The sequence below is a fragment of the Oncorhynchus masou genome, chromosome 14, assembly GCF_036934945.1.
Source record: "Oncorhynchus masou masou isolate Uvic2021 chromosome 14, UVic_Omas_1.1, whole genome shotgun sequence".
In the NCBI taxonomy this organism is placed as follows: Eukaryota; Metazoa; Chordata; class Actinopteri; order Salmoniformes; family Salmonidae; genus Oncorhynchus; species Oncorhynchus masou.
In genome coordinates this window covers 24,687,185-24,703,434 of record NC_088225.1, presented here as the reverse complement: position 1 = coordinate 24,703,434, position 16,250 = coordinate 24,687,185, and the positions used below count along the sequence as shown (strand labels likewise).

The 16,250-nt window shown below is 40.9% G+C and overlaps 2 protein-coding genes across 2 annotated transcripts; both read right to left on the bottom strand.

Annotated features, from left to right (window-relative positions):
* Window positions 1-1,984: 1,984 nt before the first annotated feature.
* On the bottom strand, window positions 1,985-6,873 carry pvalb8 (parvalbumin 8). The gene is made up of 5 exons (XM_064985703.1): window positions 6,603-6,873; window positions 5,924-5,991; window positions 4,450-4,582; window positions 3,159-3,268; window positions 1,985-2,338 (listed from the first exon to the last, which is right to left on the bottom strand). Exons 2-5 carry the CDS (start codon window positions 5,982-5,984, stop codon window positions 2,313-2,315), a joined length of 330 nt encoding a protein of 109 aa, XP_064841775.1. The 5' UTR covers window positions 5,985-5,991; window positions 6,603-6,873; the 3' UTR covers window positions 1,985-2,312.
* Window positions 6,874-12,067: 5,194 nt separating this feature from the next.
* LOC135554587 (parvalbumin beta 1) lies at window positions 12,068-15,401 on the bottom strand. Its single transcript, XM_064986976.1, has 5 exons — window positions 15,308-15,401; window positions 14,428-14,494; window positions 14,118-14,250; window positions 13,829-13,938; window positions 12,068-12,364 (listed from the first exon to the last, which is right to left on the bottom strand). Exons 2-5 carry the CDS (start codon window positions 14,486-14,488, stop codon window positions 12,339-12,341), a joined length of 330 nt encoding a protein of 109 aa, XP_064843048.1. The 5' UTR covers window positions 14,489-14,494; window positions 15,308-15,401; the 3' UTR covers window positions 12,068-12,338.
* Window positions 15,402-16,250: the final 849 nt, after the last annotated feature.

Here is a 16,250-nt window from a genome sequence, read left to right as displayed (position 1 = left end):
CATCTTGTGTCTGCGAATTAGTTATATGTACAGTCACAGGATCTAACAGATACTCCCCGTATAAAGCAGGTCCCCAGCAGGAAATGGGAGCATGGTTGAAATGCCAAGGCAAATTGCCAGCAGGAATGAAGTCTGATGAAGCGTGGTGCCCAAGCCAGTGTCTATTGTAGCCCACATGAAGAATACCACGGTGTGTCTGGCACTGGGTCTCCAATGGTCTGGTACTCTGGTTGTCTCAATACAAGGGTGTGAACTATGTTCTGTCAATGGATGCTCTCTATAATGGCTAGGTTCTCTCCTCAATGTTTAGGTTTCTGAGCAAAAACGTGTCATTTAATGGCAAGGCTCTAGTATTTGGGTGTCTGCTTTACTGTAATACAGGGTGTTGTTTCTTTGTGGTTACTAGTTCTAATCCAATGTGCCTCTTAAATGTGGAGATTAAGTTAAATGCATGCAGGTGCACAGAGCAGTGACAAGTTCTCACAAGTAATAATTTATCTTTGAGTGTCAACACTGCTTGTAGGCACAAACCTAATCAAAGAGCGTCTCACGCCTACTGTATCTCTTAAGCTTATGATGCACAATAACATAGAATTGAACTGTCTCACACCATGTCAATACAATTTTGGGCCAAATCCTAACAATTCAACTCAAATCATGTATTGAGGTCAGGGGGAGATTGACGTGAATCCTGTGCACATAGAGTATCTTCATGGATTCGGTCCTGTGTACATTCCCTCCTATCTGTGGCCCTATAAATCAAATCATATCAAATCACATTTTATTGGTCACATACACGTGTTTATCAGATGTTATTGCGAGTGTAGCGAAATGCTTGTGCTTCTAGTTCCAACTGTGCAGTAATATCTACCATGTAATCTAACAATTCCACAACTACCTAATACACACAATCTAAGTAAAGGGATGGAGTAAGAATATATACATGTAAATATATTGATGAGCAATGACTGAGCGGCATAGGCAAGAAGTGGTAGATGGTATAAAATACAGTATATACATATGAGATGAGTAATGCATATATACCATTCTATTACACTAAGTATGTCAGACAGCTTTATTACAAAGCTTAGGTCAGGTGTCACACGATCCTGCCATGGTGACCCTCAGGTGTCTATCAAGGTCACCCCCCCCTAATCACACACACACACTGTCCCACTTCTCCTTACATCCGATAACAACTTGTCTGTCAATCAACCCACTGCTGATTGTTGCTGAATTCGATAAGGCGAAGAGAAGCCTAAATGAAATGTTTTAGACAGGTGTCATGACGTTGCCCTGTTGGGTGAGGTTTATGACCCGTCAGACACGACACAGGTGAGGATGTTACTTAGATGACTTACCGAGAGGAACGATTTGCTGTGTGCAAGATTAAAATCAGTTTGTGAATATACATCTCAAAATGTTCCCACTGAGATTTTAACTTGGGAACACCCATCCTAAGGATTCCCCCCAATTCTAGCGCCAGTCTGTTTGTGCTATCATACCAGCTCCGTGTCACTTACTGTGATGCCAAACCGTTTGGCTTGACAAGGACAGAAATGGAGTAGGCAACAGCACAAACAGATCTGGGACCAGGCTACCATAATTCCACCTGTGATTATACTGTCATTGGCTATTGTTACACTTTCTCACTGAGACCCAATTCAATCTTATCTTTCAAGAGCTTCTGTTAGGCAGGAATTATGTTTTGTATAGATATAATGAAATGCTTTGAGACTGTGAACTTAAATAAAATAATAAATAATCATTATAGTCTCGAGGCATTTCATTACATCTGTACAGAACAAGAGACACTGAGGCTGAAACAACTCCCGCTGAGACTGTCCTAATATGGACACAGTACTGTACAATACTGTGCACACTGTCCAATAGGGTTATCACTTTGTATGGCATTTTATAGCAACACTGTGTGGCATTATTTCAGGACAATTCATATTTGTGTAAAAAGTCAATAACCAAGGAGTAGATTCTAGAATGCATTTTATTATTTTATTTTCTCAGTAATTTGGTAAGTGATACATTTTGGGCAATAATATAATGACCTGTCTAAAATATATGCAAAAAGCAAAAATAAAAATCAGTGAGTTGTAGGTAGTCTGAACCGGAGGCTTGCAAAAAAAGAATACATTTTTCCAAATAGATTGACAGATGGAAAAGTAAAGTTATAAATCCTAGCGCTGGAGTGGGGCGAGGAGAAAGAGGTATGGAGGGTGTTGTACAGGTATTCAGGATAGGACCATGGCCTGGAACTCTGTGGGCAGAAAGAGGTATGGAGGGTGTTGTACAGGTATTCAGGATAGGACCATGGCCTGGAACTCTGTGGGGAGAAAGGAAAGACAGGAACATAAATAATTAGCCAGAATATGAGAGAGAAAAGACACTTTAGGTTTGGCTCTTTGGTTTGGGACATAGTGACATCTCAACTAACTCAATGAATGAATTTGGGACATAGTGACATCTCAACTAACTCAATGAATGAATTTGGGACATAGTGACATCTCAACAAACTCAATGAATGAATTTGGGACATAGTGACATCTCAACTAACTCAATGAATGAATTTGGGACATAGTGACATCTCAACTAACTCAATTAATGAATTTGGGACATAGTGACATCTCAACCAATTCAATGAATGAATTTGGGACATAGTGACATCTCAACTAACTCAATGAATGGATTTGGGACATAGTGACATCTCAACCAATTCAATGAATGAATTTGGGACATAGTGACATCTCAACTAACTCAATGAATGAATTTGGGACATAGTGACATCTCAACCAACTCAATGAATCATTGCAAGGATGCACATTTGAGAATATTTTACCAAGACACTAACTACATATTGTAATTTAGACTGCAAATGACAGAGGAGGTTCAATGTAGAACTGTAAAAAGTATTTATATTACCATTCTGTAATCTGCTTACTATCATAATGCAACCAGATTCAGACCTGTACAATCTCAACTGATTTGGTATCGAATGAGATCACTCCTTCAAACTTCCATCGACATAATCAAACATCACTCTCATCCACCTCTTCATCGCCATCATCATCAACAACAACAACATCATTGTGATCATCATCATCTTTATAATTTTCATCATCATTATCACCAAACTAGATACACACCATCTGCTCCAATCATGCCGTCGCTGTCATCATCAGCAGCAGACATGAAGGCCTTGGTCTCTTTTTCAGTCAGGACACGGGCCCCGGGGTTGAACCTCTGGAGGAAGAATCTGAGACGCACACACACACACACCGAGACCACTAACATACCGTGCTTACTCTGATGTGGCTATTCTACACAGTTGCCATGACCGGCAACTCTGCAGCAGAACCCTTCACATATTGAGGAAGTAGTATTGTCTGGGTAACAAAGAAAAACCAATCAGACATTAATGATGAATGGATATTGTTTAATCCATATATCTTAGACAGACTATGGTGGTCACCCTTTTAAAAGAGGATTTTAACCTCAAGGATCTGTCCTGGAAAGAAGAACAAATAAAACATCTTTAGGAGTTGTAGAGGACATGCTTACTGAAAGCAGGCTTAATATGCCGTCATTACAGTGCAAGAGGCACCTATGACCCCCAGGACTCGTGAATGAACTAAATAATGATAATTGACCATCTCTTGATGGGGGCGCACCAGTAAAGATGTGCTAGTTTACAAAGCTTATCTTCAAGAAGTAGCCTACTTTCAAGCAAAGTTAGGTTGACGTTGATTGGGATAAGTCCTTGAGGCAGAACTGAGCAATTTCCGCAAGATGGGCCAGCTGCAAAGTCAAAATTGTTTGTATTGTAAAAATGCATAAAAACAAATATTTGCTTTTAGGGGCTCCTGAGTGGCGCAGCGGTCTAAGGCACTGCATCGCAGTGCTAGCTTCCTTACTACAGATCCTGGATCGATACCGGGCTGTGTCGCAACCGGGAGACCCATGAGGGCGACGCACAATTGACCCAGTGTCGTCCAGTTACAGGAAGGTTTGGCCGGCCGGGAGGTCCTTGTCCCATCTCGCTCTAGCGACTCCTGTGGTGGGCCAGGTGCATGCACGCTGACACGGTTGCCAGGTGTACAGTGTTTCCTCTGACACATTGGTGTTGCTGGCTTCTGGGTTAAGCGTGCATTGTGTCAAGTGCAAGCTAGTGTCAAGTGCAAGCTACTTTGTGGCTGTGCAAGCTAGTGACCACTGCAGAGCTGTGAACAAGATTCATGACAAAAAACACTAACCTGTGCAAAATGCCAGGTAGCCTAACACGTTTAGGGCCAACAGAGGATACATTTTGATATAGGCCTATGCGGCATCAATAACAATATATAGGCTATTTTCTTTAGGCCTAAATATTGTAGTAGAAAAAACACAAAGATTGTAGTTTATCACAAACTAAAAGTCCAACAACTTCAGCCGACTCACTTGAGTTCCTCCTCCTCAATGAAGCCGCTGGCGTCGTTGTCCAGGATCCCGAAGACTTTCTTCACCTCCGCGGGACTCTTTTTGGTCAAGCCACACTGCTGGAAGAACTTCTTGCAGTTGAAGGAGTCCGGTGCTGATGGGGTAAGGATGACATGAGAAAAAATGAACAGGCGTGTTCGGCCTTAGCTCTGGTACAGGTCGTTAACAAGGAAGTGGAGGTAGGGATTGTGGAAGAACGCGAACACGAACCCTAACCTTTACCCTTTTAGCCACCTATCCATCTAGCTAGAATTCATTACATATCATATGTTTTAAGAATTCCTGACGTATTGTACATTTTGCACGTTCGTAACATACTGCACGTTTTGCAAATTCGTAACATATAACACGAATTTTCATCCCTAAAGCCAACACCTCATTTGGCCGCTTTCGTTCCAGTTTTCTGCTGCCTGTGACTGGAACGAATTGCAGAAATCGCTGAAGTTGGAGACTTTTATCTCCCTCACCAACTTCAAACATCTGCTATCTGAGCAGCTAACCGATCGCTGCAGCTGTACATAGTCCATCGGTAAATAGCCCACCCTATTATACCTACCTCATCTCCATACTGTTTTTATTCATTTACTTTTCTGCTCTTTTGCACATCAATATCTCTACCTGTACATGACCATCTGATCATTTATCACTCCAGTGTTAATCTGCAAAATTGTAATTATTCGCCTACCTCCCCATGCCTTTTGCACACAATGTATATAGACTCCCCTTTTTTCTACTGTGTTATTGACTTGTTTATTGTTTACTCAATGTGTAACTCTGTGTTGTCTGTTCACACTGCTATGCTTTATCTTGGCCAGGTCGCAGTTGCAAATGAGAACTTGTTCTCAACTAGCCTACCTGGTTAAATAAAGGTGAAATAAACAAATAAAAAATAATAAAATAACATATCATATGAAATAGTTGATGGACATCCGCAAATGAATGCATACAAAACGAAACGTAACACATCACTCTAAATGGAGTCTCAGATTTACACAAAGAATAATATGAAATGCTCTGAGACCATGTTGCAGCTGATTCAAATAGCCAACTAATCTGTTTAGTCTAGTCTTGTTCACTCATAGGCATATCACATTTTGATTTATTCAAAAACTCAATTTAAATTAAGACAATTGTTTGCATTATAATTCTTCCTGATACATTTAGCGACAAAAACTGACAGACAACTGCTATCTATTCTGTCCTAAATGCTTTGAGGGTTTCGTGTGAGTCTACGTAGCCTACATGTGTTTTCTCTAAAATAGGCCTCATTTTGATCCACCTAAGTAGGCCTATACTTCTGTTTTTTTGTTTGACATCAACAATGGACTACCTTATTTGACTTGATTTAGTGAATCTGCCCATAGCCTAGGCTACCACTAATGCGGTGAAGGAATCTAATGAAGAAAGCAATAATGATATGAGGGGAAGATGATACCTTGGCAGTCCTTCATGGCAGCGTCTATGGCATCAGCGGAAAGGATAGATGAGAGCGACATTTTAATCCTGTCGAATGAACAAACGTGGTGAATTATTAACACATTTAGTCAGGTAGGCTAAACAGCAATGCACACTTCTTCTTTGAAGACAATGCGTTGGTTTGACTGGTGCAGAATATTATCATTATTTGGATAGCATCTTTTAAGCAGTTTCAGAGGCCTATAAAACATAGGCTATATGCGTGTCATAACTATTGGCTAAGGTCTATTGATTTAGCTCATGCACGTAACAGTTGTGTTGACATATTTTCTCAGTAATTCCCCAGAGCCTATTGCTTGATCTGAGCTAGGTAGGCCTACTCCAAACACCACTACTGGCAAATTATATTCAGTCTGCCCTTAGACTCATGTTGGTCGGAATCAATATACTGAAACACTGTAAAAGTATTTGCTAAAACGGATAGCAAAGAATGAATTAGATACTTCCTTAAAAGAAAATATGGCACAACTTTGTCTAATACGCTGTTACCGCATCCTTTGTCTAAACATTAAAGCCAAGTAAACTTCTAATTATAAACACAAACGAAGCGAATGATTAAAAAAAAGACAAGTCTATATCTCTCAAAGTGGCAGAGAATGACTGCTCTGAGTTAAGTTCAGAGCGCAAAGTCAACTTACCGCGTTGAGGTTCTTGCCCGGTCGTTGATCCAAAAGAGACGAGTAAAGGCTTTGCGGTGACTGGTGTCCGTCAGAGACGATTTATATAGGTCTGATTGAGGTGACAATAGGGAATGCTTGAATTACCTGTCTGAGTATCAAATTTTAACTGCCCGCCCCTGATCAAATTTCTTCTCTAACTAATTAACCTTTACCCTTTATAACGCCCATGGGCAGGAGACTGACTACTGTGAACATCAGTACCGCCCTTGTAAATGGAAAATTAAGTCATCAGTGCATTATTCTATATCCCCTCCTCCCACCCACACCTAACCCAGTCCTCCTCCCCCTATCCTTCCCTTCTCGAATTATAATACAGTACTATGGTACAAAAATGTGCAGTCTCTCTAGCCCTGTTTATACCTGGTGCTAACATGCGCCCTTGGTCCTGATCTTGTCCACATTCCGATTTTACCCACATTTTTACACAAGATGATTAAAAGACAGGCACGCATTGGGTCTGGATATCAATCAAGTATTAACAGATCTGCATGGTCAGGCTTGTCTGTTCACAATGCAAACACAGTGGAGGGTACACTGGGTAAGGAAGAAGGGATAAGAGACACATTTTATTAAAATGTGTTGACGCAACACACTTTGATCAGATAGTTATTGGATCATATTGATCAGATCACGAAACTAACATAACGCAAGGTGTAAACAAGGCTAATCTCTGTCTTTCGTCTTCTCCCTCCCTCTCTCCCTCTCTCTCTCTCTCTCTCTCTCTCTCTATATATATATATATATATATATATATATATATATATCCTCTCCCTCTCTCTCTCCCTCTCTCTCCCTCTCTCTCTCTCTCTCTCTCTCTCTACAAGCAGTCACAGAGCTGGTATTTGTGTCACACATACAGTATATTGTCCTCAGTGAAAGGGGTCTCTCTCTCTCTCTCTCTCTCTCTATATATATATATATATATATATATATATATAGATCCTCTCTCTCTCTCCCTCTCTCTCTCCCTCTCTCTCTCTCTCTCTCTCTCTCTCTCTCTCTCTCTATATATATATATATATATATATATCCTCTCCCTCTCTCTCTCCCTCTCTCTCTCCCTCTCTCTCTCTCTCTCTCTCTCTCTCTACAAGCAGTCACAGAGCTGGTATTTGTGTCACACATACAGTATATTGTCCTCAGTGAAAGGGGTCTCTCTCTCTCTCTCTCTCTCTCTCTCTCTCTCTATATATATATATATATATATATATATATATATATATCCTCTCTCTCTCTCTCTCTCTCTCTCTCTCTCTCTCTCTCTCTCTCTCTCTCTCTCTCTCTCTCTCTCTCTACAAGCAGTCACAGAGCTGGTATTTGTGTCACACATACAGTATATTGTCCTCAGTGAAAGTGGTCATTCAGTGAGAATGCAAACTGCATTCAGAGAGAAGTCAAGTTCCAATAAACCAGATTCAATTATAAAGTTATAACTGGGTATGTGGATATTGGATGTTGAAATCATTGTGGAGGGATACAGTGTGGCCATTGTGTGGTATGGTAGCCCACAGCCCCCTGAGAATGAACCCTCTGGTCCAAATCCCCTGCAAATCTGTCAAAAAATGTGCCCTCATTTGGACTTAAACAGACCAAATTTTTCATTCCCTGCTACTCTGTTGGACCCACCAGATGGGGTTAGATTATCCCCTCCAAATCTAATAATACTCAACTCAACAGATACACACACACAACAGGGGTTGTCTATCACGAAATGTCATCATGACAATTTATTTAACCTTCTCTCACACTATTGGCCGGACGGGGGTAAATATTGAACTATCATGGAACTGTCCAGCGTTCTGATTAAAGGACACAAGTTTTTTTTTCAATGTCCCACTTGATTCTGCATGATGATTTAATGTCAATTAGGGTCCATACACACATGCACGCATGCACGCATAAACTCACATACACACACATTTGCCTATGGCATCTGTGTTGGAATAGAGTTTTGGGAAATGAAGAGAGAGATTGCATCTATTCTATTGAGGTCACCCAGGCCATCCCTCAGATATAAATGGTCACACTTCTTCAGTATCATCACTGTAGCTGCTGGCGACCCATAGCGATAGGAGATCTAACAGAGTGATCCATTTAGAACAATGCTTATCTTTGCAATTCTTTGCAGTATTATTGAAGCAGTGAAATGAAATACTGCATTTGGGCAGCCTGTAAAATGTGACCAATGGCAGAATGCCTATACCTTCAGAGGACAACCCTGAAACAATGTCACTGTATGTGGAAGTAAACGGAGAGGTCTGCAGAGAGTGCATTAACCCTACCCCTTGGAGGATACCCTGCTTCTGGACTGTGGAGAACAGCTATTATTCATCATTGGACAAGGGGAAAGTTGAAGGTGTGCAACCTGCATGTGGGCTCACTTCTCACTGTAAAGGCGTGCATGCATGTGTTAGTGTTAGGGAGAGAGTGCACTGCATAGGATGTCATCAGTGATACAGATGGCATCTGATTTGTGTCCTTTTAAATACAAAATCTGCATAAAACGAATTATTTATCAAAATCGTGTTTAATAACAAGTGGCACCACTCAACCAGAAATATGACACCCTTTGAGGTAGGGATATCGCTAAATATCCCCTATAGCCGGAGGCAGACAACAATCATAGACCAACTCCAGCTTGCAAGCAGTTCAATTCGGTGAAGAACAGCGTCGCGCGCGCGTGGGGATTTATAGACTACAGTACTTGGCACCTGCCCACCACAGCTTCAGCAGCGGAAGCAGGCAGCGGTCGAGCGCATCAGCGAGCGACCGCGCGAGCCCTACCCAGACAGCAGGCGTTAGTGTGTTGTGTAAAGTAGGTGGGTAAAGGTCGCTCAAGGACAGGTCAAGTGAACCTTATTTAAACGTACCATGCATATATAGGCTGAATACTCCAAGTAAAAGGCACCTTCAGACTGAGTGTTCTCGCCCCACGGTTATTACATTTGTATGTATTGTACTTTTGTGCACAAATTAATTGCATGACTGCTGAAATGATCGAGTGGGCACGTGCTAGTAGTAGTAGGCTGGGTCACTGATCCTTTAGGACATGTTAGGCTTGTATTTTCACTGTTCAATATTGCTGCATATTTGGTGGGAGAGTTGGTGTGGATAGTGTGTAGACTATATTCTGCGCTTCCACTAACGCATGAGGAGAAAACATTTCCATTGGGACCACTTTATGGTCATTTTAATATAAATGTAGTTCATTGATTCAAGGTTTGTAATTAAAATCATTAGAACTAATCCTGCAGGTTGCTCACTCACAGTCTGACCTTTCAAATAATTTTGTGACTCGGCGCACGAACGAGAAATCGTGCGTCTAACGTCTCCATGTCCAATGTCGGAAACCTCTTTCTAGGATTTGGGGCTCCAGCGGCAGATGCATGAGGGGAAACTCAATAGGCTCTCCCTGTCCCTGGTCGTATGTGAAAGAGAGACTGATGAGGACACCGGATCGAGCGGTGCGCTTTACCGACAGGCGGTGATGTCATGCGCCATTCTGATACCTCATCGCCTATACGGTTACTGGCCAGTAATTTATTCATTTACATTTGCTAATTTTCCTTACAAGCTTACGTACCGACATGGGTTGGCTGCAGGGGCAAGCCTTCTCATTGTCCCAGGGCGGGAAAGACGTAATTTGTTTTGGCTAATACGGTGTCGAACAGAAACGGATTAGAGATGCTCCGTTGCCACGGAAGAAACGGTTGTGTGTTGCTTGTTGGGTTTAATCATATAGAAAAGTGTGTAGACATATCATATGCAGTTCCAGATAATAGGCTAACTGCATTAATTCTCTGAATTAAGTGTATTATGATTACATGAAATTTTGAACAGGTCCTGAAATTTCTGATCGCAGGGGGTTCCGATAGCCGCTGTCCATGGTGCTAAGTCATATTTCAATGTTATTAGCGCTATTTTATGTTTGTTTGCACTGTCTTTTCCCTCGTGACAGTGTAACTATATTGCCAAATGCCCAATACCAAAAGTCAATGACTAAATCAGACAGCTCTGCCTGACATGGTTATAGTAGCCTAAGTCAATGGCAGTTCGTTTTCCCGTTTTGTGGGTGTATGGTTTAAAAAGCTGCACGAGATGTTGTTTCATGGTTCGTTCTCCGTTTTAATGTGACTCTTCAAACATACATCAGGGGCCTGTGTTATATAATATGCCTACTGATGGTTTGTCGGGACTGATGGTTTCTACGGTTGTGGCTAGATGGAGTACAGCTTCATCTAGTTGTAGCGTCGGGATCACAGTTGTTGACAAGTAGCATTTTAGCTAAGCCTAACCCATACCCTTTAATGACGTTCATTCTCCTATCCTGATGCGTTAGTTATCTTAACCTGCTGCGTTGGTTCTCCTAACCTGCTACGCGAAGTCACTTATTTCCGTAGTTGGGTTAGGTTGAGCAAAAGGTTGTCAATGAATCATCAGTCCCGACAAACCATCAGTATCACAGTACCTGTTCAGGAGAGTGTGACATTACAGATAACGTTCAGATAAAAATGTAATCTATTGAGGGAATCGTATCAGCTTTCATGATTATTATATTCATTATATTATATTTGACTACCCTGAATACACCTCAGTACGCACCTCTGGCTATATTTAGGGGAAACGCTGCCTTGGGAAGATTACTCACTGTCTTTGTGTTTGCCACCATCTAGTGGACTCCTAACGCCAACGCATGGACTATACTCCCATGTGGGGCTGCTAAATTCTGTCAGTAGGTCAACTGTAATACCGCACATCAAGCCATAGAGACGCATTTGATGAGGGCTTTATACATACATTGATTGACTAAAAACATTATAAAACATATTGAAGCATGTGTTTTGTCCATATATACTGTATGTATGCGGTACTGTATCGAGCATAATTGGAATCACTTGAACCCCCAATCATTGTCTCTAGTCTAGGATAGGATGTAAATTATGGATGAATATATTGTTTAAGTAGAACATTTATGTTACCTATTTTCATATGAGGGCGGAAAAACTAAATTGGTGCTTGGCCATGCTGTCATTTGTTTTATTGACTTTTATTGTCCTTCTCTCTCTCTCTGTCTGTCTCTCTGTCTGTCTCTCTCTGTCTCTCTCTCTCTCTCTCTCTCTCTCTGTCTCGCTCTCTCGCTGTCTCTCTCTGTCTCTGTCTCTCTCTCTCTCTCTGTCTCTCTCTCTTTCTCTCTTTACACCTCGGTTTGTGTGTGCCTGTGCGCCTTTGTGTGTAAACTTGTACATGCACAATGATCGTTGTGTAGAATATGTGTCATGAATTATTATGTATAATAATTAGCGAATAAAATGGCTGGCGTTTTCTCAATTACAGTTCATATAAACCGGTTCCATTTATGGGTGTGAAGTTAAACTTATGGCATCTGAACTCAGATAAACACATTTGATTAATTAAATAGGAAATAATACAAAGACCTTTTATTCCAAAAGAATATTGATTATTTTTTTTATCTATCGTCCTTTCCTGAAAAGTGCATCATAGATTTTACAGTAAGCAAAATTGATATAAGACATGAACACATCCGCGCTACATTCACAATCATCATTTTGGACAGTGTGCCGCACAGGAGGAAACTTCAGGCAAGCAAATGTATAAAAAATATTTATATTCAGATGAAATGGGGAGGTCTTGGGCAATATTGTTCCTTCAGGTGAGTTCTTGGTCAGTTGTTCTTTACTGCTTAACCAATACAGCGAACTCTGCAAAAGACAAATACAACCATTAACCCTTTCCAGTGTCTTATAACATTAATTTACTTTCTTAGGCCTTAATATAGATTGACACCAGATCATAAACATCGTTATTAATATTCAAGCAGCGGTGAGAAAAGTACCCAATTGTCATACTTGAGTAAAAGTAAAGATACCTTAATAGAAAGTTACTCAAGTAAAAGTGAAAGTCACCCAGTAAAATACTACTTGAGTGAAAGTCTAAAAGTATTTGGTTCTAAATATACTTAAGTATCAAAAGTAAATGGAATTTGTAAAATATACTTAAGTACCAAAAGTATAAATAATTTCAAATTCCTTATATTAAGCAAAGCAGATGGTACCATGTTCTTGTATTTAAAATGTACAGATAGCCAGGGGTACACTCCAACACTCAGACATCATTACAGATAGCCAGGGGTCACTCCAACACTCAGACATCATTACAGATAGCCAGGGGTCACTCCAACACTCAGACATCATTATAGATAGCCAGGGGTCACTCCAACACTCAGACATCATTACAGATAGCCAGGGGTCACTCCAACACTCAGACATCATTACAGATAGCCAGGGGTCACTCCTACACTCAGACATCATTACAGATAGCCAGGGGTACGCTCCTACACTCAGACATCATTACAGATAGCCAGGGGTACACTCCAACACTCAGACATCATTACAGATAGCCAGGGGTACACTCCAACACTCAGACATCATTACAGATAGCCAGGGGTCACTCCAACACTCAGACATCATTACAGATAGCCAGGGGTACGCTCCTACACTCAGACATCATTACAGATAGCCAGGGGTACGCTCCTACACTCAGACATCATTACAGATAGCCAGGGACATCATTATCCTACACTCAGACATCATTACAGATAGCCAGGGGTACACTCCTACACTCAGACATCATTACAGATAGCCAGGGGTACACTCCTACACTCAGACATCATTACAGATAACCAGGGGTACACTCCTACACTCAGACATCATTACAGATAGCCAGGGGTACACTCCTACACTCAGACATCATTACAGATAGCCAGGGGTACACTCCTACACTCCAACACTCAGACATCCATTTTACAGAATATGGATTTTGGTGTCATGAGTCAGCCAGATAAGAGGCAGTAGTGATGACCAGGGATGTTCACTTGATAAGTGCATGAATTGGACCATTTACCTGTCCTGCTAAGCATTCAACACGTAACGAGTACTTTTGGGTGAAGGAAAACGTATGGAGTAGAAAGTACATCATTTTCTTTAGGAATGTAGTGAAGTAAAAGTGAAAGTAGTCTAAAATATTAATAGTAAAGTAAAGTACAGATACCCCCAAAAACTACTTAAGTAGAACTTTAAAGTAGTTTTGCTTAAGTACATTATACCACTGTATGCAAGTGACATTGGTTAACGCATTGATTATCCCATGTATGCTATGTTTCGTACCATCAATTCCAATCATGCCATCACCATCGGCATCACCAGCCTTGAGGAAAGCCTTTGTCTCTGCATCGGTAAGTACCCTGGCCTTGGGGCAAAAGTTCTGAAGGAACAGCCTAGAGAAAGAGACACAAATATTAGTTTAGTTTCATTTGAATGTATGCAGACCAATGCACCAATGCACCCTGACTTTTACAATGCACGCGCACGGATACAATTGGATAAAGTGGACAGTCTCCTGCATTGGTTTAATCAATTGTCTGTTATTTGTACTGTAATGGTGCACGGCTCTTACTTCAGCTCCTCCACCTCAATAAAGCCACTTGCATCCTGGTCAATGACCTTGAAAGCCTTCTTGACGTCGTCGGCGGACTTCGAGGCAAAGCCAATCGTATGGAAGAAGGTCTTGAAGTTGAAGGTGTCGGCGGCTGTAACGCAAATATGAAGGATATATGCCTATTGTGTAACCTGCAAGTAAACACAATGCAACTACAGCCTAGAGAGGTAATCGTGTGTTCATATTGCTAATTTCACATTTATCATACAACATACTTGTGTTGAAAGGGCTTTTAGGTGGAGGGGGAAGTAAACCAACTCGGGCCTACCTTTGCACGCTTCCAATGCGGCTTTGATGTCAGCCTCCTTGCACAGATGGGCACAGGCCATTTTGAGCTGAATGTTGAAAAAAGGGAGGAATTGTTACTTTAATACAACTTTGATTTAGCATTTCAACGTTCGGTATTGAGCATTGCATTTAATCTACAACATGTTTGAGAGGTTATTACCAGGCAAGTACTAAACTATTATTATATTGTGCAATACCAGGGCACAACAAATAATGATAAAAAATAGGAACAAATCACCAAACACTCAGACTTTCTACCAAACAAAATTTCAGCACGACTCAACCCATCTTATTTAATTTAAAATAGATAATCCACTTCATTACGCAGGATGTCAAACAAATATTTCAAACCGACCAGCCACTGTTTACCAACATTTGGCGGGTGGTCTTTTGATAAAAGCAGAGCCCCTTTCACCATCCGTGTGATTATAATGCAATGTGACAGATCAAATCAAATGTGTCAAGCTGCCCTCAAATGTGTCTGTCTCAACCAATGGGTGTAATTTGGGAATTCATATCAAATCCAATTGACACGTTTTTAGTGGTTCCCAAAAGGAAAGCCCTGATAGTTAAGGCAGCCCACTGCACATGTTGGTATTTGATAAAGATGTTGATGTGCATTCCAAACGTTCCATCTGAGAAACTGATTTGCAATTGTCCAAATCCGTCCCGCTCCGGGGTGCGTCCAAATACAGAAACAAAATCTCAGCCTTTGGGTGTTTTGGATGACACAACGGCGTGCAGTCCCACGGAAATGGTAAAGAGCGCATGTGATCAAATGTACAGCAAAAGCCTGGATGCTGTTGCAATTTTCTGGATCCTGGGTTCCTGTACTTCCTTCGCACCGCACTGAAACTCACCTCTGACGTCTTTGGTGAACGGTTGATAGAGAAGACTTCAGGCGACTGCAGCGAGTGGTGTTCCCATCGATACTGCTGACCTTATATACTTTCACTCAACCGAAATTCGAGGCATAATGTAACCGACACCGGAGGGGGTGGGGGGATTGTCCAGTGGCAAGAGATCCGATCTATTTTAAGTTTCATAAATGAAGATGCTTAAAAGGTGCGTTTGAAAAAAGTCCATAATATCCCCCATTGCTAAGAATATGTTCTGCTGAGTGATAGGGATGGAATCGACGGTTGCGAAAAAGATTCTGACCGTTTATATTGAGAGGTTATTGTAGCCTATGGATATCAACGCGGTCATTGGTGATGTTTCTAAGGAGGGTTGTAGTGTTCATGTAATATGCATGCATATGCTGGACTTGAGAGGTCTGTTTAAAACGATTTTGTGTTACTCTGAATGTCTTTGTAAGAGTTTCCAGTCATTCATTGCATTAAGGTGAAGTATTGGATGTGCGTAAACCGTGTTGGTTTATAGAAAATATGGTGCTTTTATGATTTAATATTTTCATATTATAAGAAATTGGCTACATTAAACTTTTAATATTTTACATGAGAGCAATTTACTTGCAACATTCTTATGATTGCCTAAGATTTTATCATGCAATGTCTCGCGAAAGCAAATTTACGCATGATCCCAATAATCTTCCACATTCATTGGTGTATCCCGGACTATACGTGCATAGCCAAAAAGTGTCAGCCGCTTCTGTAAGCCTATAAATGTAATACGATCATGTGGAGTAGCCTACAATAAGTTGTACTATACTTCATGTCTAGCCTATACTGCACGCTCAAGTCATTTGCATTTGAATATTTATTTTTTTACCCTTTATATCGCTCAGAGTACTTGGAAAATAAAGGAAAATATGACCCAAAACAAACGTCGATATACTGTTTA

What these genes read in the sequence shown, in the direction of transcription:
- pvalb8 (XM_064985703.1), bottom strand. Translation starts at nt 5,984, where the DNA reads ATGTCGCTCTCATCTATCCTTTCCGCTGATGCCATAGACGCTGCCATG. An exon ending in TGCCATGAAGGACTGCCAAG is followed by an intron (nt 4,583 to 5,923) that starts GTATCATCTTCC and finishes TTACCCCATCAG; the next exon opens with CACCGGACTCCTTCAACTGC. An exon ending in CGGCATGATTGGAGCAGATG is followed by an intron (nt 2,339 to 3,158) that starts GTGTGTATCTAG and finishes TTCTCCCCACAG; the next exon opens with AGTTCCAGGCCATGGTCCTA.
- LOC135554587 (XM_064986976.1), bottom strand. Translation starts at nt 14,488, where the DNA reads ATGGCCTGTGCCCATCTGTGCAAGGAGGCTGACATCAAAGCCGCATTG. An exon ending in ATTGAGGTGGAGGAGCTGAA is followed by an intron (nt 13,939 to 14,117) that starts GTAAGAGCCGTG and finishes CTCTTTCTCTAG; the next exon opens with GCTGTTCCTTCAGAACTTTT. An exon ending in TGGCATGATTGGAATTGATG is followed by an intron (nt 12,365 to 13,828) that starts GTACGAAACATA and finishes TGTCTTTTGCAG; the next exon opens with AGTTCGCTGTATTGGTTAAG.